The sequence below is a fragment of the Thunnus albacares genome, chromosome 2, assembly GCF_914725855.1.
Source record: "Thunnus albacares chromosome 2, fThuAlb1.1, whole genome shotgun sequence".
Taxonomy (NCBI): domain Eukaryota; kingdom Metazoa; phylum Chordata; class Actinopteri; order Scombriformes; family Scombridae; genus Thunnus; species Thunnus albacares.
Genome location: NC_058107.1, coordinates 24,907,726 through 24,933,960, shown reverse-complemented (window position 1 = coordinate 24,933,960; position 26,235 = coordinate 24,907,726). Strand labels below are relative to the sequence as shown.

Here is a 26,235-nt window from a genome sequence, read left to right as displayed (position 1 = left end):
CTATGGGAAGAAGGCAAGCCGGTGGAGGCAATGTGATGCTCTGGGCAATGTTCTACTGGGAAACCTTTGGTCTTGGCATTCATTTGGATGTTACTTTGGCACGCACCACCTACCTAAACATTGTTGGTGACCAAGTACAACCCCGTCATGGCAACGGTATTCCTTGATTCCTCTTTCAGCAGGATAATGCGCCCTGCCACACTGCAAAAATTGCTCAGGAATGGTTTGAGGAACATGACAAAGAATTCAAGGTGTTGCCTTGGTCTCCAAATTCCCCAGATCGCAATCCGATCGAGCATCTGTGGGATGTGCTGTAAAAACAAGTCACATCCATGGAGGCCCCACCTCACAACTTACAGGACTTAAAGGATCTGCTGCTAACAAGGTGCTGCCAGATACGAGAGGACACCTTCAGAGGTCTTGTGGAGTCCATGCCTCCACGGGTCAGAGCTGTTTTGGCGGCACAAGGGGGACCTACACAATATTAGACAGGTGGTTTTAATGTTGTGGCTGTTTTATGAAGACTATACCTTCATGGGTTAATGACTGACCAGCCTCACAGAGTCATTCCTCTCATAGCTGCTGGCCTGTTTCATGAGCATTTCAGCAACTGTGGTGACACAATAACTTTCCACAGTCACACAAAGTTAGGAAAGAGTTTCACAATACTTAGTTTAGGAATGAGGAGTTTTTGTTGCTGTCAAATCATGATGATTTTCCCATGTCTGAAATTCTGTGACATCCTTTATTACTGTTTGAACCATTCTTTAAAAAGACAATTTAATATACCTAGATACCTAATATACCTAATATACCTACCATAGAAAAAATGCCTCTACAAATCTCTACAAATTTAAATACATTAATATAAAAAAATGCAACAGAGAATAATTGAATGCATAAATATTTGCATATTTTGAGTCACTATAGAGTTACATTTAGCAGCAATTACAGCCTTGAGTGTTGTAGGTCTGAATCAACTTTGCACTGTAGTTTTTCCCCATACTTCTTTTCCTAAACTACTCAAGCTCTGTCAAGTTGAATGGAGACCAACAGCGAACAGCATTTCAGACAGTATTTTCATAATTATAGTATCTTCCAAAAGAAACTCATCCTTTTTTAGTTTTACTGAATAATCTCTTTCTGAAATTATGATGCATAGTAGAGTACAAAACAGAGTGCTTTTCATTTTCTACTTCATTTAACGGCATTATTGACATAGCCAATCCTGTTCTTCAGGACAAACAACATCCTGTCTCCAAATGTAATGTAAGATACCACATCTAATTTGGGCACACAAAGATAATGTCCTTTCAGGCAGATTCAATTTCACATAATTTTCAGTGCTAAACTCAGTTTTGAGTAAACCATATGTTCTAAAATTGGCTTATTTCGAAATCCCGTTAGCCCATTTTTCTTTAGACTGAAAAACAAAATCTCTTATCAAACCAATTTTAATATATTCTTTGTGTCCGTTTCCTCACACCCTACTTTTTAAAATAAATGCACATACTCTACCCTGAGAACATTTGTGTGTGTGTCCCACATGAGGATTTTCTTGAAGTCTGCTTTTGTTCATACCCACCACTCTGTTCAACAGTCCACTCATACAAACAGCCCGACTTACTTCACAGGGTTCCCACCCCACACCTGCTGCCACAGCTGTGGTTTGAGCAAATTTTTTACTCCCAAAAAGTATTTCATGGCTTTGTAAGTTTCAAATCCCCACACCCCAGCAGCATAATCCAAACACAGAGCAGGCACAGGCTTGGTAGAGATAAATGTATGTAGAGAAACCGAAATTGGTAGGCTACATTTAGTTTAATTCATGACTCCACCTAAAGCCCCACCAGCTGGTGTAGAGAGCAATGTTGTCCCTTTTACAAAATTAATATGTCCATCTAGATAAAAACCAATATATTTATTTTAATATATGAACTCTAATGTTTTTTATTTTCTTTATTTTTCTGAGGGCCCCAGAAAGATTAGCTGTTCCAAATAAATCCAGATATGATCCAAATAAATAAAAGCTCTAAGCACTTATCTCCAAACATAAATTTTAACTTACTTATGGGTTGTGATGAGAGTCTAAAGTGCATTATATTTGTTTTCTCTGTGTTTTGCAGATGGTTGTCTTCTGCACATTTTCCTCTGTCTTTGCAATGAAAACAACATTGGCTGCATAAAGAAGGGCTCTAGCATTTAATTCATCACACTTCACACCACATTCCAACTGATCAATAGCGTTAACAAGACCATTAATATAGATTGCAAACCATGTTGGAGAGAATACATTGCCTTGCTTTACCCTTAGAAACCAATTGATAGTAAAATCATTTATCCTAACACGAGCTTCTGGGGTCTATAAGAGAGAGACTATAGCTTGAAAAAAGCTGCCATTTACAGTTTAATTTAGTATATGCTTCAGAATCAAATGCTTTTTGAAAGTCAATAAATCAAGCAAAAGTATACTGTGTTTTAATGTATTTCTTTCTACAATACAAATTGAAGAAATGTAGTCAATACAGGCCCTGCTTTTTCTAAAATTGTTCTGTGTATAAATCTGTGACTTTGAATTTGTATTTTTTTTTCTCATTTATTTGTGAAGAATATGTTTTTGTGTAAATTATCAAAATTGTAGTATTAAGCCAAGCTTCTCTGTCTTGGTATATATGAAAAAAAGCGCAGTTGAACTCATCTGAAAACCAGCTATGTTTGTTTGTTTTCTTCAGAGTGGATAACTTTGGCCTGGGCCTGCTCCTTCAGACTAAGCAGATCAAGAGGATGATCTCCTCATATGTCGGGGAGAATGCAGAGTTTGAGCGACAGTATCTGGCAGGGGAGTTGGAGGTGGAACTGACACCACAGGTTAGTCAGAAAGCACTTGAATTTTCACACAAACAAATAAAAAAAGATAACCGCACATGAAAAACACACATTCATAAACCAAATTCACTCAAGAAGTCTTGACATGTTTAATTCCCATATCCAAATAGTCAGACTTCACACTGTATATGTTGTGTACTTGACAGAAACAAAGTCATGCGGTGGAGCCTTTATCCGTTGAGTCTCATCCTAATCTGTCACATTTTTCTCCACAGGGTACTCTGGCAGAAAGGATCAGGGCTGGGGGTGCTGGGATTCCAGCCTTCTTCACAGCCACAGGCTATGGCACACTGATCCAAGAGGGAGGTTCTCCTATCAAATACAACAAAGATGGCAGCATTGCCATTGCCAGCGAGAAGAGACAGGTGAGAAAGCTATCTTTCACTATTCTTCTGTTACTCATTCTCGTGTGTGGAAACAAATCTTGCAGTAATGACTCTCCCTCAAACAAATGAAAAAAACAAATCTAATTGTGGATAGTTCTGATAATGCTGTAGAACAGGTCAACATGTTCCTCTTCAACTGCATCCAGTGCCACTCATTCCTTAAATTGTGATTTTCATTGTGCACAGGTGCAGGAGTTCAATGGCAGGCACTACATCATGGAAAAGGCTATTACTGGAGACTTTGCTCTGGTCAAGGCATGGAAGGCTGACAAGGCTGGAAACATTGTTTTCAGGTAACTGCTGAAATGGAAGCCCATAATGCACACAAAACAGTTTGTGATGTTGTTGAATTACACAGAATTATCTACTAGTCACACAACATTAGCACAGACATATTCAATTACACCAGTGCCAGTATTTACCCTGTAAAGGATTCAGCTTTTTCCTGCCTCAGGATGTATAAGACTAGTCTTAATCACCTTGGTCGTGTTTGCACAACAGTCAGCACATATGGTATCATGTGGCAAGAATGAAACAGTCATTTAGGGAAGGTTGTGGAAAATATTTTTTTCTCTTTGAAATGTTCCTGGCGAACAGGATTTACGTTGACCTTGACCTTACCTTCTGAGCAGTTCCTGAAGGTCATATGGACAGATTCTAATCAGTACAATTTAAGCCTGCTGTAGTTCTTATTTACAGTATGTATTAAATAATATACTATAGATAAGAACTATAATGTTTTTTATCAACTTTTACATTCAGAACTATTCAGGCAGCACAGGATATGGCTACTGATCATTGCAGATTTAGCATTGCAGTTAAACAATCTGATCTTTCAATGAGTCAAAAAAGTTTAATCATCAACTTACCTTTACATGAATGAACCCCTCACGAGTTGTTATAACGCAAAATAAAATAATAAAAGTAAAATAAATAAAATAAAATAAATCAGGAAAATCTGCCCCTCGTCTGGTACAGCCTCAGAGAGGTCATATGAACCAACATGGTTGCAAATTATTGTGAATTAGTTTGGTTTTGACACAGAACATTATTATTTAGAGTAGATGTAGTAAAGTCTTCCTCCACAAGAGGGCAGTGTCCTCTAGTAAACTACCAGCTTACTGTATACTGGATATAAGACAATGGAAATCACAGTGATAGATCATGAGTTTACTTGCTCATCTCTGCTTTTTGGTAAATAATTCTTTACCTCATGTTTGTTTTAATACAACATATTTCTTGCTCTTTTATGTCAGGAAAACAGCCAGAAACTTCAACCAGCCCATGTGCAAGGCAGCCAAAACCACCATAGTTGAGGTATGCATTTCCCACATCACAATCACACGCTTACCCTGATGTCTACCTGGAACATCTGCTGGCTTAGCTATCAGTGGACTCACCAACTCAAAATCTATTGATTTCAGCTTTGCCTTTATTGGTTTTCATGTCTTATGCACACTTCAAATATCTAGAAATTTAGCTATTGTGCTCCCCACAGCTGGAAATGTCCCCCTTGGCAAAAATGTAAATAATATGAAAATCTTGAGCTTAGAGAATACATCTCCACATATATTGACATAAATATCCTACATCAAAGCCATTCTTAATTCAGTGCCTCCTGAAACTGATCTGTAAAGAGCCCAAGCGTGAATTTGTGTTTCAACCAGAATTAGAATTTCTTCACCATCCACATCTACTAAGAACCTGTGGAGTAAAAAAAACATTTTAATGATCATTTGAGTTTTGAACCCAAGTACAAAAAAGCAGTATTCAACCTATACATCACATTGACAGCAGAGCAACAAAACACAGATATCATTTTGAATAGATGCTACCTAACCACCTACGAAGGACAAGGTAGAAAGAACAAGGTTATATCTTTTTTTTTTTCTATGCCGAATGGACCACCGAGACGGGCTTGTTATATGTAGGTGTAAGGCCAAAGATTTGTTTTGTGGTCTAACTGTTAGACCTCAGGTAAAATTAATAGAGTAGAAGTTTAAAGATGTTGGCCTCCATCTGTACGGCCAGAAATGGAGTATCCTGCCATCTCAGGCCTCTCAGTTCTGTGTCATACCTAGTTTCATTCTATCTGTCTGGTTGCCCACTTATCTAGCTTTTGACAGTCTAGAAATGTGATAGCTCATCTCTTCTTCTTTGCGTATGTATGTGTGTGTCTTTTGGTCTCCCTCTCCGCCCCTCCAACACACAAACAGCTTCACACCTCCCATATAAGCACCGTTGGATTCGGAGAGCAGCAGGGAGAAAAACTGTGTGTGTGAAAACCATAAAACACGGGTGCCTTCTGAAAATAAATTGGCAGCAAAGGGTCTCTCATAAATCTAACAGCGCAAGCACATTTTCAATTATTCCACGGCTGCTGGACCTTAGATTTAGACTGCTGTTGATTAGAAATGTCTGTGACCAAATTGGGAGAGTAAATTTTGTGACTATAGAGCTGATGTGGAGGCTTCATGGTCAATTGATCACTAAAATTTGGTTTATAGCGGCAAGCAGTAGGGATGCACCAATCTGACTTTTTCAGTCCCAATACCAGTACCGATACATGGGATATAGGTATCGGCTGATACTGAGCACTGATCCGATACCAGTGTTACATTAATAAGCTATATGCCTCACTGCGTGGAAGGGACTGGGTTCATTCTTTTATGTGAAAGACAAAACCAAACTTGACTTAAAAATTGCTTTCCTAATTTTGTAAAACAAAATGTAACAGATAAATGCATAGCTATAAATTTACTGAATTATTATTAATTAAGATAATGTTATCTGATACCAGATCTGCCCAATTTCACCAATACCTGATCCAGCTATTTGAGTCAGTATCGAACCTATATCAGTATCAACTGGTGCATCTCTAGTAAGTGGCATAAGTATTAATTCGTTTTAAGACAACAGCAGACAACAAATATTTACTATCATGTGCATGTGACCATGATGACGATGATAGATATCAATGAATTATTAAGAATCAGTATGATATAGTAGATATTCCGCAGTTTACTCTACAGGGATAATGAGACTAGTCGCACTGACAGCAGTGATGCCACAGAGAAATGTGCCTGTATGACGTCTGCTGGAGCTGTGATGTAGACGGTAGTGACATGAATGACAATGCAGCTCTGCTTAGAGAGCTGCAATAAGATGCAAGCATAATTGGTTGGATTTAATATTGTCTGCTTCAAGTTTTGTACCCCCAGACTCATCTGCTCAGGTTGTTTTCGATGAGAGGAGAGGATGAAGCGATTGTTTATCCAAGGCTTCACTTGTACTGATAAATACAAGTGTTGGGGCTTTTTTTTCATTCCCAGGTGCATTTTTAAGATTTTTTTCATGCAGTTTCTGGTTCCATACAGTGGAGAGTTGGCAGGGATGATAGGAAGGAGACAGGGAAGGAAGGATGTGACAAGTTGTGAGCGAGAATCAGATCCCACATATCAAATGCGGCCAGGATGCACCTGACATGCTTCAGTTAACAAGGTCTGAGAAAAAGTTATGAACACAGCCTCAGCAAACTGAAGGACTCATAAATAATTTCTTAACTTAATTTCTCAAACAAGGACACAGTATAGAGTAACAGCCTTTTTAATGGAGCACTAGACATAGGTGTGTAGCCTAAAAAAACAGTTATTATAAATGGCCTATTTATGATAGAATGAATTAATGTCACATCTCAGTCAATTAACTTCACCAAAAACACATTCCAAAGCCTCACACAGACCATGTTATTTTGGGAGAGGAAAGCTCTGCATTTTTGCATCTAAACTTAATCCACTGAATCCATTTAAATACAATTTGATGTTCTGTGCCATCACTAAAACCAGGCTGTGTCAAACAAACTGTGTCAGTCTCAGACTAGTCTTTGAAGATTTTTTTGCATTTCATTCCTTTTTCATGTCATGTTCTAATAACAAATAGTCCTTTCAGACACTTGTCATCCACATGTCAAGTAAATACTTCTATGCAGTAGGGCATCTGTTGTAAATTGTGCTGCTGCCTGACAAACGGTATCAAACAGCATTTTTGAATGTTGAATTAGAATTTAGTATATTTCAAAACAAATACATTCTGTGGTTATCAAGTTGTTTTATGTCTGCCAAAATTAAAATTCTTTAACAGTGACACTTAGCCATTTCATATTTCTAGTTGTAAATAATAAATAAAACATGGCTCCTAATGTAAAATGCAGTAAGTAAAACAGATATCTGATCTAAAATAAAAATAGAATTTAAAATATGAATTTTGAGTTACATTTATGAAGATTTAGTAGTGTGTGTCTGACATCAGGTGATTTGTCAGATTGTATCCACCATGCTTTGTAGTGCCTTTTTTATGGCCGTGCAGGAAACACATGGACATTATCTATGAAAAGCCTACTTATTGGTGACAATAAAGTGATAGGCCTGTATTGCAGTACCCATTAAGAACCTTTTATCTCTGATAGTGAAGCAATTACTGTCTCTCTGAAAATAAATTTATCTTTAGGATTCAGTGCATGCCTGGTCATAAATCTGGTCATATGCTGTCAATATTGACCCTGAGCTCATTGAGGCTGTGAGAGGAACAAACAGGCAGGGTCAGGTGTTTTTGAGGCTATTCATTTAACTTTGAGTTTTCTGTCAGGTCAGGCCAGCATACTGCAAGCTCTTAAATGATCATATTGCGCAATAAGCTGTTTGTCTGCTGAACCAGGTTTCTTTCCCTGCAGCCAGGTAACTGATTAGGGGCTAATCTGTTAATTGCTATCAAAGGGCAACCAGTGTTAGAACCTTGTGGTCACAGGGCAATCATTTGGATTGCAATTATTGCGATAACTGGGCAGATTTTATCAGATTAATTCGAGATTAGTTAAGAAGTTTAAGTCCTGTCTTTAAAGTAATTAATCAGTAAAATCAAGTCCCCTATTCAGTCAATAAAACCCCCCAAATCTTTCTTATCAGTATGATTCTGGTCATAATATTTTTTTAAACTAACAGAATGTCACAACATTGAAGTGTGTTCCATAAATACTGCTGAGCTCCTCCTTGACACATGGCAAAAGCTTGTGCCTCCTTTTTAGCCTCTTGAATGAAATTTTTGTTTAGCCGACCCACTCCTCTCTAATGGTTGTTTGAATTACCTGTGATTGAACTTTTAACTTGAATACTCAAGTTCCTCAGTAGATCTGCATGTGGTTTACTTACATTTGATATGTGTGCCACGATTTATAATAATTTAGATTCATGACCGTCAGTCATCAAAATATGTTGATTTTTATTTAATTTTGAACACCTCCCTCATTTAAGGCTCAGTGAACATGCAGTGTACGTGCACATAATACATTAAAGCACTAAGGTCCAGCAGGACTGTAGTTTATTAATAACTAATGGATAATGCCAGATTTGTGTAAGAAACATCATGTCAACATTTTCCATGATTTTTCCATGATATATTAATTATCATTCTATTATATTCTATTATACATCCCAGTATGGTATGTCCTCATACATATGCTTTTATTAAAGATGAATAATTGACAAACACCAACAAAACCTGATTCTCTCAAGTCCCTAACTGCTGGCGTATCATTTTAGCTCTCGTCCCAATTGTGATACATACCTCTACTTCTTTTTAAGCTGAATTTATATTACAAGAGGCAGAAAGGGTGTCAGAAAATGAGATAACACAAAAGCACTTTGAAAATTACCAGATCATCACCAGCTCCTGCCATGGTTGCTAGGCAACCAAACCTTGCTATTCAATTGTTGAATGTTCCATGGTATCCAGCTGGTCCCGTTATTCCCTTATCTCAGGTACAGTGAAAGGCCCCAGTGCATTGTGGGATACAATACGCTAGAGACTGAATCAAAGCAGTGTTTTCTGTTGTCGTTCGATCATCAGTCACAGTAAAGGCTCAACTGCATTCTTTTAATATGGCGATGCAGTGGTGCGGGTACATGAAGTGAATAAATGTGTTTGCACGTGTGTTTTGTTCTTTTTACCAGGCCAGGGGTTTAATCGGATATAAATGACGTTCATTCTCAGAGCTTAAACAACACATAACAACAGATAATACTGTTGCGACAAAAAACCTGCACATTTGCAAAAAGTACAGGCAATCGTTGTTTCAGTTATGAATTGTGCAACATGAACTAGGTGAAGGTAATGTGGGTTTTTTTGTCTCAAATATTTGGCCTTGGAATGATGATGAGGTGTTATCATGACCCATTACGTCTTTTTTGTGGTACATAATGCCTTGTCTGCGTGCTGCTGGAATTTCAATTATTTATCACAGCCAACATTTTCAGTGCTGTTTTACAGCACTTACTATGCCTTGTTGAGTTTGCTTGCCTTGTTCTTGCCTTGTGTCCTCGACTAACTCCATTACTCAAGCTACTATTGGCAAATAATTATAAATCCACTCATTTTCCCCACCATTTCCTGCCTAAAGAGGTTTATGAATAAGATTTTGTGTGCACAAGATGTCTAATGAATGCCATAATTTCTGTCTGTATTTTGCATGAGTTGTAGGTCAGGAAATGTGGTCTAGGTGGATCCTTTATCCAGCCTTTGTTTGGATCTTCACCACAGTGTTGCAAAAATGATCTGTAGCTCTCATGTAATAAGATTAATAAACCAGATGTAAATATGGCTTTGAATCCAAACTGATTAAAAATACTGATTATCCAACAGAATATGGGCACATTTTGTGTTTAGTATTTCTACAAAGGTATTGCAGTCTACCGAGTAGTGTGACATAAAATGTGACAGCAACAAAGTTAACATTGTCATGAGTGTAGTGTCACTTTTTTTCTCTCTTTTACTTTGAACTGAAACCTCTCCTGAGCAGATGATGGTAATTGCATGTCTAGCTCAGCTACAACCACAGCAAAGTGCTGTAATATCAATGGACAGATGGGTATAAAAGCCTTTGACATCATTTTTTCCCCCTTAAATGTGTATAGGCTCATTTGTATGCATGTGTTAGAAGGAAATATGCCACAGCGACACAGGTAGCTTTAATACTTACACTTCCATTTATCAGAGACTATCTTGAAATGCAAGACTACAAATCAGGTCATAAATGGGCCAACTTAATGGTGATGGGGGACAATAAAATGCATTTATTGTCATCTTGAATGGAACACACATGACCAAGAACTGAGCCTATGAATTAAGGATCTAGTAAGTCAAGTAGAAAAGGCCATAGACTTGATTATGAAATATTCCTAACATCTCAGAACAACAACATAATTCTGTGCTACATTATCTCTTAAACAGACTACATATAGTTTATAAATATAATGCACCACAAGCTTACTACTTAATAACTTATTTAGTAAACTGGTGCATATTTCTGTGCAACTTATTAAACATATAATTGATATTGAAGTCACATTAAATTAGTTCACCTAATGTAGTCTGTGGGCTATCAACTGCTGAGGTCAGGGCTGTCATGCATAGATTCAAACATTTGAAGATATTTTCTTGTGTTGACCTGAACAGGAAGGTAGATCAATATTTTATAACTAGCATATTTTACTACCTACCTCTTTTGGGATATTGCTGGCAGTATTTGCCCATCTCCATTACAATAGGAATTTGACAGGTTGGCATTGACTTTTAGTCAATGCTGACACTGACTCTCATATGACTGATAGCTGGTGACAGACTGTAGGCTTAAGGTATAATAATGAACTGTAGAGCACTGAGTGGTTGAACAGAAGTGAAGAAAATGGGACAGATTATACAGTATACATAAAAAAGATATGAAGGGAGCCAGAAGAAGGGGAAGACAGCTTTGCTGAACATGTGCACAAACGAAATGTTTGAAGTAGCAAATTTGCATGTTATACGTTCTGACTTTAAGTTCAAAGTTCCCTGATGGCTGCCTATCATCTGAATCTGAAGCACACTGCATGGAGCCTTACGTGTTATTTGAAATGTAAACATTGCCATTTGAGCTGGGAGTGGAGTTGTCCATCCCAAATGCTTATGATACAAGGTGCTTTGATGTGCAGTATGTCTCATTTGAAAAATGTATTTTTAGTTCCTGTAATGTTTTCAGGTTTTGCATTGGCTTGCTGTCTCTTATTTTCTGGATACCCTAAAGGCTGTCACAAGCGAGGCGAGCTTCCACTGAGAGGAAACAGATTGCTTATGTTGTCAGTATTCTGGGTTATAGGATAGAGCCGGAGCTGAGCCCCGAAAGTGGCAGCAGAGCATGGCCAAGTGCCCACACACACAAACACACATGCACACACACTGGGAGGAAGATGGAGAGGCTATAAATACACAGGGTAATGAGAGTGTGGTGTCGCTGTCATCCTCATGCTCTGTCGCCTGTGGTCACACCATCTCTTTCTACTGTCGCATCTCAGTACGCATACAAACACACACACACAAAGTATAGACATGATAGACTATAAGCTCAGGTAACTCTTCGCAGGCTTTTACAGTTCGCAATGTTTCAGTCACGGTGTATCTTAATCCGATTTAAAATTTAAAATCCAAGCTTTAAATTGACAATTCCGTACTCTGAAGTGATGAAGTTTTATTAAGGTAATTTATGTTGGTTTAATAAAGTTTCATAAATGTTGTAACTCCACCTGAGTAAAGTATTTGTTCCACTTGTGGCAGAGCCTAAGGATGAAGATGTCAGTCCACCCAACATTATGATCCAAAATATATTACCCAAACAACTACTTGCCAGATGTACAAAATGTCAGGCATAGCTACAGATCTCCTTATGGATTCAAAAATTAAATCTCTGTTCAGATATTTTTTACATTCAAACATTTGAATTAATTTGATCAAAACGTTTTTATGCATTCACACATTTGAATGTATTCATACAAAATGTTAATATTGATATTGATGATGAATGACCTGATTTTCATTACATTTGCCACGAGTATTAATGATCGCCAAGGGATTCATTTTATTTGTTTTGGTGACAAAAACATTAAATTTTTCTTGATGACCCCCCTTATATATTTTATAGTTGTATGCCCATCGCTGGGACTTATAAAAGCCAAATTCACAATGTACCCCATTGATTTTGTTTAATGTCTTTTGCATTTGAGGCCGTAATGAACATTGTAGCCTCTAGGAGCAGTTAACCTATTAACATTTTGTTAGACCAGAGAGAATTATACCATGCATATAATCAGATGACACACGCACTTTTTTCTGCTCCTGTTTATTTATTTGGTGATTGGAAAGTCAGCCAGATGGTCGATATGTGTGCAATCAGCTCCAATGAATAACTTCAATGGGAGAGCATGGAGTCTGTTTGGTACTGAAAGGTTCTATGTGCGTCCAAATCCTTGTCTGAAAATAGTGCGGTACTATCATGTGCTGATCATAATGTTAATTTATGCAACATGCATACATCACTTATGATGGGAAAACATAATTCAAGCTCTTATGGGCGTATTTGGACTGTCCATTTTTCTCCCCACTGGTTCGAGTCCCAAGTACCTTTTTTTTTTTTTCTTTTTCTTTTCTTTTTTTTTCTTTTTTTTTTTTTTAAATATGGTCTAACTGTAACTGGAAAAAAACATTTTTATGTTCATTGTGTAAACATTAGTGGTAAACATGGCATATTTCCAGCACTGTTTAAGAAGCATAGAGGAAACACTCTATGCAACATCACTCTTGGTGGTTTATTCTACCAATCCAGTAGCTTTGTGTACGAAAAAGCAAAATCTCTCAAATGCTTGGTGTGTCCCCAGAGGGCACTTTGATTCCCTCTATCCTCCTGCCAGCTCACTTCATGCCTCTCTCTGCTCTCATTGATGTGAAAATCGTTCTACAGATACGGGAATATCAATGTGTGTGTCTATGCATGTGTCTCTTTGCTTGCTCCACACACCTGCTCATTTGCGTGTGTGTTTATGTGTTATTTTTGTGTGTTTTTATTATTTCAATTTCATGCTTTATCCTTTACTCGTCCGTTGTACATCCTGTCTGAACTACATCTGAGCACCGGTGCAGCCGGGACACATCACCTAGATGAAAGGAACAGAGCCTTTTTTATGTACACAGCATATTTAAATTGTATGAGCTTGTTATTGTGCTGTGACTTAGCTTTGGAAGGCTAATTGAAAATAGAGCTGGACACATGGTTTGTTTGCATGCGTGTGTTGCATAGAAAAACCAACAAAAAGACATGGAGAACCCATCTCTGAGGTATGATTCCTTTTTTTTTTTTTTTTCTTTTGGTTGTTGGTTTTTGAGTAACTATTTGACACCTTTTGATTGAAGACACAAAATTAGAGATTAAATTCATTCATCTGAAGTCTTGAAATTACCACCACCAAATATTTTTAGTGATTCCCAAGCCCCTGGTAATTGTATTACTGTCTTATAACATGATGAGCTCACTCTAGCTTGATGAAGATGTCTATGCAAATCATCACTCTCACAAAAGACAGATCGAGCCCCCAGAGAAAGGTGTGGGTGGATGTGTGGGACTGCTGTATCAATTCTCTCGTGCTACCGATCTCATCTTGCATGGCCTCCTTTTTCACCGTGGAGCATCAGAGATTCACCATATCCCGACCAAGAGCACCAGAAAAAGAGTCTAAAATCACTTTACGGTCCTGAGCGGCCCCAGCTCACCACAGACCAAAGCCTGCGTATCCATGACAACGCTAAGATGGGATCCACTCTTAGCCATTGACTCCTCTCAGTCAGTGCTGAGTGCTGAGGGAGGAAGTGGAGATAAGGAGAGATTCAATTCAATTTGCTCTGAATGGCTGCTTGCCCCTCATGTAAATGGAATAAGTAGGTTACACAGGAGTGAGGCACAGAAAAGTAGAAGGGAGGGCGAGAATTATGTTGTCATGGATAAGTCCCCTCTTGGTCCCCAGAGAGGTGATGATAATTCTGGTGCTTGGTTGCTCTCCCCTCTTTTTTTCCTTTTAATTTTGTGTCATCTCAAGTGCTTTATCCTCTTGAAGACTCTTTGGGATGAAAGAAATTGTGTCTCATCCCCTTTTGATTCTCTCTTTTTTAATAAAGGAAAACTAGTTCTCAAAAGACTGCTTACCATTGATCCCTTCCAAGCTTACTTTGAATCTTATATTGACTTAAAATCGCAGGGATCACTACATTTAAGAACACAGCCAACTGTAAATATGAACTTGACGTGAATTTGAGAGGCTAGAGCAGGCTAAAAATTGACAGCAAGATTGCGTGGAGCCCATATGTACTGTACACCTCTCTCTGAGCACATGTATAAGTAGAAGCTGTAGGCTCAGTTTATAACAATGTTACCTAAGGAGAAAGGAGCAGGTGCGTTCCTTGTGGGATTTCTATTTTCCAGTCATGTTGACCCAACCCTGCTTAAATCAATAGCCATTTCCAACCGTGTCTTCTTAGACAGAAATAACCTCTTATGTGCACTCGTCTTCTGCTGCTGTCTCTGACACCTTCTACATAAAGGTGGTGCACCTATGTTATCAGGAATATATTGCTTGGTCGCTATGACACGTAGCTTTTCTTATTTTGCTGCCATCGTAAATGTTAGAGAAATTACAGTGTTATGAAAGATATATTGAGACAATGTAAGTGGCCAATGTTTTAGCAGCTTCACTGAGATTGTGAGAATAAGCTGAGCTGAAATATCATCAGTGTAAGAGTGTTAAAGTCAACAGCAGAGGCAAAGCTTGTGAAATAGGCCTAAAAATAAAGACATCTGGCTAAACGTTGTTTCTACACACTAAAAAGTGTATGATTCTTTTGACCTCTGTGTGTGATTTGACAAAAGCCCTCCCAACACTAAAACCATCTCCTCCATGCACCCTTACTCCCTATCGACTTTGATCCCAGGATCAAGCTTCGTCCCCTGGGTTTACTGTGTCAGATGATCCTCCTCTGTTTTTAGTCAGCTGAGCTGGCTTTGGGTACACAGGGAGATTTTTCACCTTCTCCCACAAATATTACCCTCTCTTCCCTGTAAAAAACATTTTTAAACCTGTGAGATAATATTTGGAGAACAAATATCTGCTTGTGCATCACCATAACTATTGTTCGTACCTCAATTTGGGATTTAATATTAAACAAAATGAACATTGCAGCTGTATTCCTAGAAATAACATTTTTATTTTTCATTGTCATATTTTGATTAGGAATGATCAAAATGAATGAAATGTGTGCCTCAGATTATTTGGTTTCTTAATAACCACTAAATCAAGGTAATTTCCTGAGATTAGCCTGCAGAAAGGTAAAAATCTTTCATCTTTATCTGTTAATCTGTTAAATTTCATAGCTGGGTAGGCAGAGGCTATTTCCTGTTGGTGTAATTCCATCAGTGCATGGTTTCCTTATCTGAACTTTAGTCTCAAAGGTCATGAGACATTTTACATTCATTCCTCTGTGTCTCTGTGCAGGTGGAGGAAGTGGTGGATGTTGGGACTTTTGCTGAAGAGGACATCCACATACCCAGCATCTATGTCCACAGGGTTGTCCAGGGAGCAAGCTATGAAAAAAGAATTGAGGTACAAAACAATGTCTTTTAATGACTGCATTGAATTATAAAATCTTGTAACAATAAAATGTAGAGTTAAACTTTTTCTGGTTTAACTCTTCATTTGAACATATTTCCATCATTGTTCAAAAACATACATACAAGCTCTGCTCATCCAGATATTCGCCTCTTAAGATGCTGCTTCCCAATGCTTTATATATCTTTGAATGTTTCCAGAAACGCACAGTAAGGAAAAGCCAACAAGAGAAGCCCAAACCAAAGAAGGACTCTGATATTGTTCGGGAAAGGATCATTCGCCGTGCTGCACTGGAGTTTGAGGATGGGATGTATGGTATCCTTTTTAAAACAATGCAAGCAGTGAACTAATCGTACAGTCCCACTGACTACATATTATTTGGTTCTCTAGGTGCTTCCCTCCCGTTTGAACAAATGAAAGCAAACCAGGTGTTGGCCAATAGCCATAGAAAGCTGTGCCTCAGCTTCCTTTCTTTTCAACACACATAATGAATAATTTTAGCCTCGGCATCAGTTGATTGCACTGGCAAATCATGTATTGCACATATTTTAAGCATTTCACATTTACATGTTACTCCCTCCTCATGAAAGCTTCCTTTGTTTTTGAGTGGCTGACCTGTGATTAACCACTCAGTGATTTTTGGACTTATTCACATTCCCTTTGTAATTCAGCATGTTATATGTGGTATCTTGGAAATGTTTGGACTTCACATTTCTGTGGATTTGAGCATTGTCCATAAACAAAAAGATTGAGCCTGTTCACACAACATGACTGTTATGAGGAGGTTGAAGAGGAGGCTGAGCATTGTACGGTTTGTCTTAAAGGATAGGTTCACAATTTTCCAAGTCCATCTTAAAACAACAGTCAGGTGCCCATATGAACACTGAAAGAGGTTTTCTTCACTGTAATCATTCCTGCTGTTCATACTGGCTATGAAAAGGTCCCCTTCAAATGTGCTTTGACTGTAAGTGATGGGGGAATTAAGCTAAGCCATTTAAACCGTCAGGGTAACTGCTATAAAAAAATAATTTAAACCTCAGAGTTTATAAATAATTGGTTTATAAATATCGTATTGGCCCGAATATGAGGTGACTTTGATTATAAGACAACCCCGGCTTATACAACACCTGTTTTTGGGAAAAATACTTTTTGAGTATAACTTTCATTATAGTATAGTAAGTCAAAAATCATTTTCTCTGGCAGTTAGCATTTATAAGACTGCCTGTTTGTCTTTTTGAGCTTCTTATCATCTGTGACGTTGGTATTTGGCAGCTTGACATATTCCGTTTCTGCAGTAGAGACGTCAGAAGATGCTTTGGACTCATTCTCACTCATCATGAATTTATTTCCTCCATGGCAGAAAAACACATTACAGGAGCCTTCAAAAACTCCTGCAGGTCAAACTGGACTAATGAAACATTTTAGGGCTGACTGACTCCAACACACTCACTATAAACAAACTCGGTGTAGGAGTCGGTTTTACACCGGTACTTTATCCGTTCAAAATGAATATCTGATGTTGTGAACATGTAATTGTCTAGTCCCTGAATATAAGACAATCTCACTTTTTCAGATGTATTTCCAGGAAGAAAAACCTGTCTTATATTTGGACCAATATGGTGAATTTTTCAAATGCATTTATTCCTGTAGTAGTCTATTCTTTATAGCCTCTATTGTCTAATTGTCGATCTTTATTACAGTTTTGTCTTTAAGAGACTGACTTTGCAGCAGGAATGTTGGTCAGCATTCGGCAGGCACGTCATTCTTTATGTCAAGCCTGAGAGTATAACTAATGTCCCATCACTTGAGTCGCTCACTCAGTGGTGAAGCGGTGATCAGCTTGACTCTGCGGTGGGCGTGACGAGATTGCATTACCGCGGTAAATGCAGCAGCTCTACTCGGACAGTGTGCAGTGAGCTGTGGTGGAAGTATAGGAACAAAAATAGAGACTTTGGCACTAAAAAGACTAACTTTGAAACATATCTACTTGATTTGAGTGATTTTGACAGCTAAAGCTTCATATTAGCTTCAGATAAACTTTTAAATACATTTTTGCACAGATGGGGGCTTTTGGATTTTGGCCCCCCATCACTTGCATTGTAAGTGCATTATGAAGGGATCTTCTAACAGCCAGTATGAACAGGAGGAATGATTATTGCAAGAAAAACCTATTTCAATGTTCATTTGGGCACCTGACAGTTGTTTTAAGAAAGAAAAAAAAAATGTGAATCTTTCCTTTAAAGGAGCTTCAGTATAATACTGTTAATGTTTCTCTTTGATCTTAATACATCATTTTTACTGCATGATTACAAATGGAATCGTTCCAATCTTTAACAAAGAAACAATCAGCTAACCTTGGTATTGGTATCCCCATGCTGGCCAGCAACTTTATAAAACCAGACATCACGGTACACCTCCAAAGTGAGAATGGAATTTTGGGACTGGTAAGACAACAGAAAGTTTTCCTCCCCCTCAGGTTTCAGTGCTTTAAATCTCAACTAAACAAGCTAACGAGCAGCATATTTTCAATTCTTTGTGTAGACGGATGTTTTAAGCGTCAAACTGCATTGTGCTCTGAGCATGTAGCAAGATGAATAGCTATTCATTTGAGTGGTATCATTTCTAGTTGGGGCCCTCATTTGAAATGTGCTGGGATTGTTATATAACAGAGTGTGGCAGTTTGACACTTTTGCTTCCATTTTTCTTTTCTCCCAATCATTATTTGCTGGCTGAGCTTTCAACAAAGACTGCTACTGACTTTCCAATCAGTTGTGTTGACAGGAGAGTGTAGGCGTCTATGCTAATGCCTTATTTGTCAAAGTTTCTTTTTAATTATGAGTGCCAGTTTTAAAAAAGGTACTTCCCTCTCCTCTCCTCTCCTCTCCTCTCCTCTCCTCTCCTCTCCTCTCCTCTCCTCTCCTCTCCTCTCCTCTCCTCTCCTCTCCTCTCCTCTCCTCTCCTCTCCTCTCCTCTCCTCTCCTCTGTCCAAAAGGATTGCTCCCTTTGCTGAACACTGAGAAAATCAATGTCTCATCTAATCAGAGAAATGTGATTGTGTCTGTCTCTCCCTGGAAAGATCATGGCCGGTCAGGCTGAGTGACATGTGTGAGTGTATGTGTCCCTGCCCGTCTGTGTGCAGTCTTGTTTATCTTCATTCCACTGTGCATAGGGCCCTTACCCCGTGGAGGAGGCAGTGGATGCAGACCTGATTAATGCTGGTGAGGTTTATCCTGATCAATACCTCCCAGTTATAAATTTATGTATACATAAAATAATTAAAAGCTCTGAAGATGTTTATCTAACTTTATTTCTGAACCAAAATTATGAATGGATGAAGAGAGCTTTTCTGCTAAAATGTGACTTCCCATATATATGTTTTTTCTGCATGGTAAAAACACACTTAGATGAATGATTAATACAATGGATTATCATCATTACTTAATCATTACATTACATAACATTACAATCATTACTTAATAGATGAACATTCTTTTTCATTCACTCAATCAATTGATTTTTATGTATTTGTTTAATACTCAATGTCTCTTATAATTTTATTTACTCTTATACCTTTATGTAAACTGTGTTTAGTTTAGTGTGCTATTAACAGTGTACTGCTTTAAATAATGAATCGAAATATCCTGTTTTGCAAAAAAAATCAAGCACGTCAACTTTCTGTTCTGCAGGGAAGGAGACTGTCACCGTGCTCCCTGGGGCTGCCTATTTCTCCAGCGATGAGTCATTTGCCATGATCAGAGGGTAAGGCTATAACACTCAAGCTTTGAAAATGTAGGTACCGACTGAAAGTTAGATAAGCTTGACATATCTGGCCATGCAGACAGCTTATTATATCTGCTAACAATTTCCTTAATACCAAGAGTTAATTCTATCAGCTAGATTTCTCTCAGGTTAATAGTTTGTCACCTGCACCATAGGTCACCTATAACCATTAAGCAGGATTTGACCACAGGACATGGCCACGATACTAACAAATAGCCCCTGTCACCAGTACAACTAGACAGCAGCCTTGCCAATATTCCCAAGGTCTCTGGTTCTTATTGATTTGCCAGCTGTCTGAGATTGCCCACCCGCACTCCCTGCAGCATCAGTTCTGTTTGTCCACCCAGTGGAAATCCAATAGTGCTCATAAATAGCGCTGTCCACTCACACTGGCAGGGACCAAACGGAACCATGCTGACTCTGTGTGTGCATGTGTGTGTGTCTGTTGTTGTGTGAACACATTTAAAGAGTCCAGAGTCGCTAAGAAAGAATAACACAACATATGGTGGATTGTTTCCTCAAATACCACAGCAGCTATGTCTTGTCCTGGGATTACATTTAGATTTGTACTTCCTTATGACTAAACTTCATCACTTGTTAGTCTCAGTGTGTGGCCTCACACTTTCTATGCAACATGAGAATAACAAATTCCTCAAACATTAGGTAACTTCACTACCCGTGACTGTACTTCTGTTTCTTCTCTATAATAGAAGAAAAATTAAGTGCTTGAGTGTGTACTGTGTTTATCTTGGGACAGAAACAAAAATGGATCAATTGTCATAATTTTTTTTTTTTTGGTTTTTTGATGAGTGGACTTAAGAACTGATTCAGAAGTTGACTGCTATCTTCAACTGTTGCCTCATTCTCTGTAGGGGTCATATCAACCTGACAATGCTGGGAGCCATGCAGGTGTCAAAACACGGAGACTTAGCCAACTGGATGATCCCAGTAAGTTTGGTTTTGATGGCACACCTTCTTTTACTTTTTTCTAAATCTATGCTTTCTGCTCCATCTGCTGAGGTCACAACGACACAACACCATCAGTACAATACGTATATGGTAATGTGGTATAAATGTACTGATCTTAAAAAATAGGTTCACATTTTTTAAGCTTGTCTTCAAACAATACTAACATGCCCATATGTACATTGAAAGATTTGTTGGTTGCTCTAATTGTTCCTCCTGTCTGCTGTGGCAGCAAAGAGATCCCTCTCTAAAGTGATTCAAACAATGGGGGACAAAATCCAAGGTCTTTATTCTGTGTAAAAATGCATTGTGAAGTTTAGTTGAAGATAATATGAGGCTTCAGGACTCTGAGTTATCCCAAATTACAGTCAAATTTCCCTTTTGCGCTTGCATAGAGCTGCTGCAGAAGAATAGTAACAAAAAGCAGAACTTGTGTACTAAAAATTGGTTGCAATTTCCTGTGGTATGTTCATCTTAAGACAGTTTAGACTTGTTTATTTTATGCATAGTGGCCTTCAATATTTCTCAAACAAGGGAATGTCCTCAAGGGAGGGTGAGACCTTGGGTTTTGTTATTCAAGAGTATGGGGGTATGATTGTCTGCGGATGGGGGGTGCAGGGGATGTTTGTGAGTGCTCCAGTATAATGGGTGACCGACATTATTGCTAGATGTTTCATCAGGTCAATTGGTCTTAAGACCACAGTGGCCACAGCTCTCCTCAATGATTACTAAGGTCAAGAACCCATTAAAAGCCTGTTGACAATGTGGGAGGGCTCAACCAGAATGCCTCGTGGCACGCAGCTGTTTTCTGCTTGACTGAAGTGTACATGCAAGGCTGTTTCAGCCAGTGCATCATTTTATAGATGCAGCTCTTCTCAGCAGCCAAGAGGATACAGACAGAGTAACGAGACATGCAAGGCAGCTCTGTGCAAAAGAATATTGTTGTCAATGGCGATCTCTAAATTCTGCTATGTAATTTATTTTCTATTTACCTCGAGTTGTACTTGTTTGTCTATGGTAATTGCTAATTAACTGGCGCTTGATTAAGCATACCAAGCAGATATTGAAGGCCTGCAGTTGAGCTTTTATTCAGAGGCAGGGCGTTTATCTTGTTTGGCCATTCTAGTGTTGGACAGTTTGTACAGTGAAACAGTGCAGCAACGCAGCAATACCTCTGTCCTCACCTACGCTTCAATCTTCATTATCCCCTCTTTTGAAAGGATGGATGAAGAGAATTACATTTCCCACCTTCAGTGATAATGAAAATTATTCACTATCTAAAGATGGGTACATAGCGTGAAATTGGAAATGTTTTACGTAGGAGTCAGGGATGCAGTACTCTCAGCATGATTATGTTGATTTTGAACGCTTTTAATATGCAAAATGGAGATGAACATTTTCCAGTTGAGGGCTTTGAAATGCTTTTACATCTCCACTCAGCCTGAAACATCTGGAAAAACAATAGATAGGAGAGAAAGGGGTAATAGAATAAAGGATGGCATTTTGGATTTGGTGTGCGATTTTATCATTTAGTTGGTGGAGCTGTATCAAGCTGTCCTAAGTCTAGGGGTCTTGCACCCAGCCCTTCACACAGGATGCAGACAAGATTCAAGATTATTTGTCCCAAGGGAAATTTGTCTGCCACATAAAAATACATACAAGTATAGTGCAGTAGCAGACATACGTGCAACACAGCTCTTCATGTCACACCCTCCTCATGTCCTGAGTTTAGGACATTTACTGATAGAGGGATGAAAGAGTTTTTATACCTATTCAGACATTTTTTCCTGTATTTAATTGGAACCCTGTAGCGTCTACCTGATGGGAGCATTTCGTATTCTGAATACAGGACATGGGAGGCATCATCAATAATTTTCCTAGCCTGTTTAACTATGGTCTTCTCAAAGAGCATTTGGGATGTTCTTCTCACCCCCATCACTTTCATTGCTGTGTGGACCAGTCTGTTTATCTGGGATTTTAACTTAATTGATATGTTACCAAACCAAGCTGAGATTCTGTTACATTATATACCCTCTATCACAGCATGATAAAATAACATCATTACTCTCTCAAACTCCAAAAAGACACTGATGTTTTCTGTCATGTGCACCTCCTCACAGATTTCTAACAGCCAGCCGCACACTGTTTTCAAAATCAGAACAATAATTGACTCCTACTACCATGACTTTTGGCTGTCTGAATAATGCTACTTTAGTTTTCACTTATTCCTTGGAATCTGTGAGGAATACATGTTCAAGTTGACCAAAGCCATAACAATGTATCAGGTGAACTCAAATACAGCTATGTATTTTACAGAATAGAATTTAGTTTGATAGCCATTGACTTGAAACAGAGAAAACAAGAGCTACATCAGACCTACATTCCAGTCCCCCGGTAGCTCAGTATAACTGCAGCTTAAGTGCTGCAATTGCTCGAGTTACTGACTATTAAGATGCAGTTACTTGCTCAAGTGCTCATGATACGGCCTGATGGCCTCAATGAAGGAGCAGCTTAAGAGCATACTGCTTATTTCTTAGAACTTTAAAGTGTTTCAGTAGCAGATACTGTAGGTCACAGTGTCATTTTTAAATGTTTATTTTATTTATTGATTGCCCCCTGCCCAATATACATATAGGAGTGGAGCTAACCCTTGTGTGCTATTAAACGTAATACCTAAAAGAAGATACTTTCTGTTACAGGTGAAAAACTCTGGCCCTCCCAGCTACAGTAGTAAAATAACACCAGCTGTTTATTCATCAATCAACTTGGGATTTTGGGCTTTGGGATCCAACCTTGCGAGGCAGCTGGATTTGCGAGATCACAACATCACGAGATCATGCGAGAATCCATCTTGGCAGTTTTCAAGTTATGTTTTATCTCCGAACCACCAGTTCAGTGCCCTATGAGGATTCTCGCGTGATTTCGTGATCTCGTGAATCCAGCTGCCTCGTAAGGTAAGACAGTGATAGACAGATGGTTCATCCAATCACCTGCCAAGTTTTTTTGAAAGTACCTGCCTTTTCCAAACAGTTTCCAAGGACGACTTCTCAGATGGTTTTGTGTAACAAACCAGCTGGTGCATCAGGTTATTTGGGATCAAGCACAAAGAATTTTGTGGACTCAAAATAACTGGATAGGGTTTATTGTGTAACTGCTTTCATTCACCTTAACTCATGCTTGCTACATATTACAGGCTTCTACTATGCACATTTTCCAGTGTTCCCACTTATCTGGTTAGACTTTCAAGTTCAAATTGATCTAAAGGCCATTGGTCATTGTTGGGAAAGAAAATATTGGTTGTAATTTCTCACGGTAGATTACACTGCTTTCACCAGTTATACACAGTAAACAGTTTTCATTTTCTTTGAACACGGTGCCCATTGTCTTCCTGTCGGTCCCGTCTCTCCCTCTGGTGCTTGTCATTAGTTGTCTGGGTAACAAAGACTCATGGCAGTCCGTCGCTATGTTATTAAATAGAGAGCCATTTGTATCAGACAGCGGCGATTGTCAGAGAATTTGAGGGGGAGAGAAAGGAATCCAGTTGGTTGGTCATTTTCTGTGGTGTTTCTGCCACTGACTAGAAGTGAACACTTGCAGAACAAATGAGGAAATTGTATTCTGTTGTCATGGCAACATTAAAAAAATGCAAGCAACCCCTGAGCCCAGTAAGAGAAATACAGTATTAGTCAAAGCATTCTTCCAATGATGCTTTTCTCATGCATTAGTGCTGTAGCAGCACATTTTGGAACAGCAGTATTTCTTTATGTCTTGGAAACAGTTGGCTCCTGAATCATCCGTCTTGACTTAAAAGGCAACACTGTATTAGTTTTCTAAAATTTCCTTTTCAGGGTAGAGGAAGGAGGCTCTTGTATGCAGAAGTTTATTGTCATATACTGTATATAGAGGACTTTAGTATGGGGCTTTTTTCTTATTCAATGGTCTTTCAGTTTGAGAGCACAATTTATTGATTTCACATCCAGATTTTGTAATTCTTTCCCTCAAACCCTGCACTCACACTCAAATAGCCCTGTTTATGCTTAGATTTGGTCTGCTTCTGCTCACACTGTATGCTTGCATTCAGATGTACAGTTGCTTGCAGATTTCCTGCGCTCCACCTTCAGCTCTTCTCCTCACACATCCGTCTACTCTCAGATTTCTGCTCTGCTTTCTGATTTTTTTTTTTTGTGCAATAACCGTGTCAAAATCCCCCAACAAGAATGTCAGGTGTGGTGTTGGCCAATGAAATGATCCCTGCCTCTTTGCGGGCGCATTCACTTTACTTCATAGAGCATCCTGTACAGGCTGTTACTCTTTAACTGGGTTCATCCACTCCTTCCCTCCAGGGCTTTATTAAATGTACTTCCCTTGCTTTTTTTTTTTTTTTTTTACAAAAAAAAAACAAAAAAACAAAAAAAAGACTGCCAAAGTTAAGGACCTCAAGTAAAGTGAACGCACACAAGGAGGCAGGGATCATTTCATTGGTCAACACTACACCTGACCTTCTATTGGTTAGGGAATTTGACAGGATTGTTGCACAAAAATCTGAGAACAGACGTTTCATGAGCGTACAGAAGCAGCCTGAGTGCGAGGACAAAGACTGAAGCTGGAGCAGGAAATCTGTGTAAGCAACAGCACATCTGAGTGCAAACATACAGTTTGAGCAGAAGCAGAGCAAATCTAGGTGCAAGCAGGGGCTATTTGAGTGCGAGGGCAGTGTTTTGAAGAAAAGCATTAGAAAATCTGAACGTGAAATCAATAAATCACGCTCTCAAATTGAAAGACCACATTCTTAAATAAAGATAGGAAAAAGCCCCATATCATCTCAGCAGCGCTTCAACTTAAGAAGTCTTGTGTAATCTGAGTTCTGCACCACTGATACTGCCTCCTGCAGTCCCACACATTATCTCTCACTTTTACAGCCATTATATGAATGGATGTTCCATTGCTAACATCTTCTCTTAACGCCTATTTAATTAACATATGTGTAGGCTACTGTATATCTGCCTCTGGCAAGGATTAATTTCAAAGAGATAGTTCAATAAGCCAGTTAAAATGTTAAAATGGATGTTTCAAGAAAAATGTTACATTTGTGGGAACTGGTGCAAAGAGATTCTCTCATTACTGTCTCTATAATAAAGCAGTGAAATAAATAACAACATTAACATAGAATTCTTATACTTAATTGAAAGCACATATGAATAGAATTACGTCCTCTGTAATGTTTTATGCAACAACCCAACAGTTGTCTCTCAACAGTGTATTCCTATGATATATGATATACTATGATATACAGTTGGACAAAAATTGTCACTGCTTGGAAGTTCAATATAATGTAACAATTTTCATGTGTTTATGCCATTGTAATGTGAGTAGAAACACACTTTCAGGTGCCCTAGTGCCCCCGTGGTTCTAGGATTACAGCAGACAAACGGACACAATCAGAGTGGTGAGGAAATTAAAAACCTGTGGGGCTTCAGTCGGACCAGCAAGGTTAATATCATCAAAGCTGTGTTAATTAAATGACTAAATTACGCCGCTCTTGTTGGCGACTTAGGCAGAGATATTTCATTCTGTGGATATTGTTCTGACAATATATTCGGTCCTTTGGAGTGCCTTCCTGCTGGTTGAAAGCCAGATGCTGTGGCTCAAGAGTCTCCATGAAACTATTGATTTGTCAAAATGGCTTCAATGTGACGAGGCAAGTT

The 26,235-nt window shown here is 38.6% G+C and overlaps 1 protein-coding gene across 1 annotated transcript in view; it reads left to right on the top strand.

The window, feature by feature from the left end:
* oxct1a (3-oxoacid CoA transferase 1a) overlaps window positions 1-26,235 on the top strand; it is a 48,472-nt gene that overhangs the window by 6,855 nt on the left and 15,382 nt on the right. The window contains exons 4-13 of the mRNA XM_044374552.1: window positions 2,733-2,868; window positions 3,102-3,251; window positions 3,459-3,565; window positions 4,529-4,589; window positions 15,671-15,778; window positions 15,985-16,099; window positions 18,134-18,228; window positions 18,954-19,002; window positions 19,471-19,543; window positions 20,437-20,512. Coding sequence (XP_044230487.1) covers window positions 2,733-2,868; window positions 3,102-3,251; window positions 3,459-3,565; window positions 4,529-4,589; window positions 15,671-15,778; window positions 15,985-16,099; window positions 18,134-18,228; window positions 18,954-19,002; window positions 19,471-19,543; window positions 20,437-20,512 — 970 coding nt within the window. The remainder of the gene's footprint in view (window positions 1-2,732; window positions 2,869-3,101; window positions 3,252-3,458; window positions 3,566-4,528; window positions 4,590-15,670; window positions 15,779-15,984; window positions 16,100-18,133; window positions 18,229-18,953; window positions 19,003-19,470; window positions 19,544-20,436; window positions 20,513-26,235) is intronic.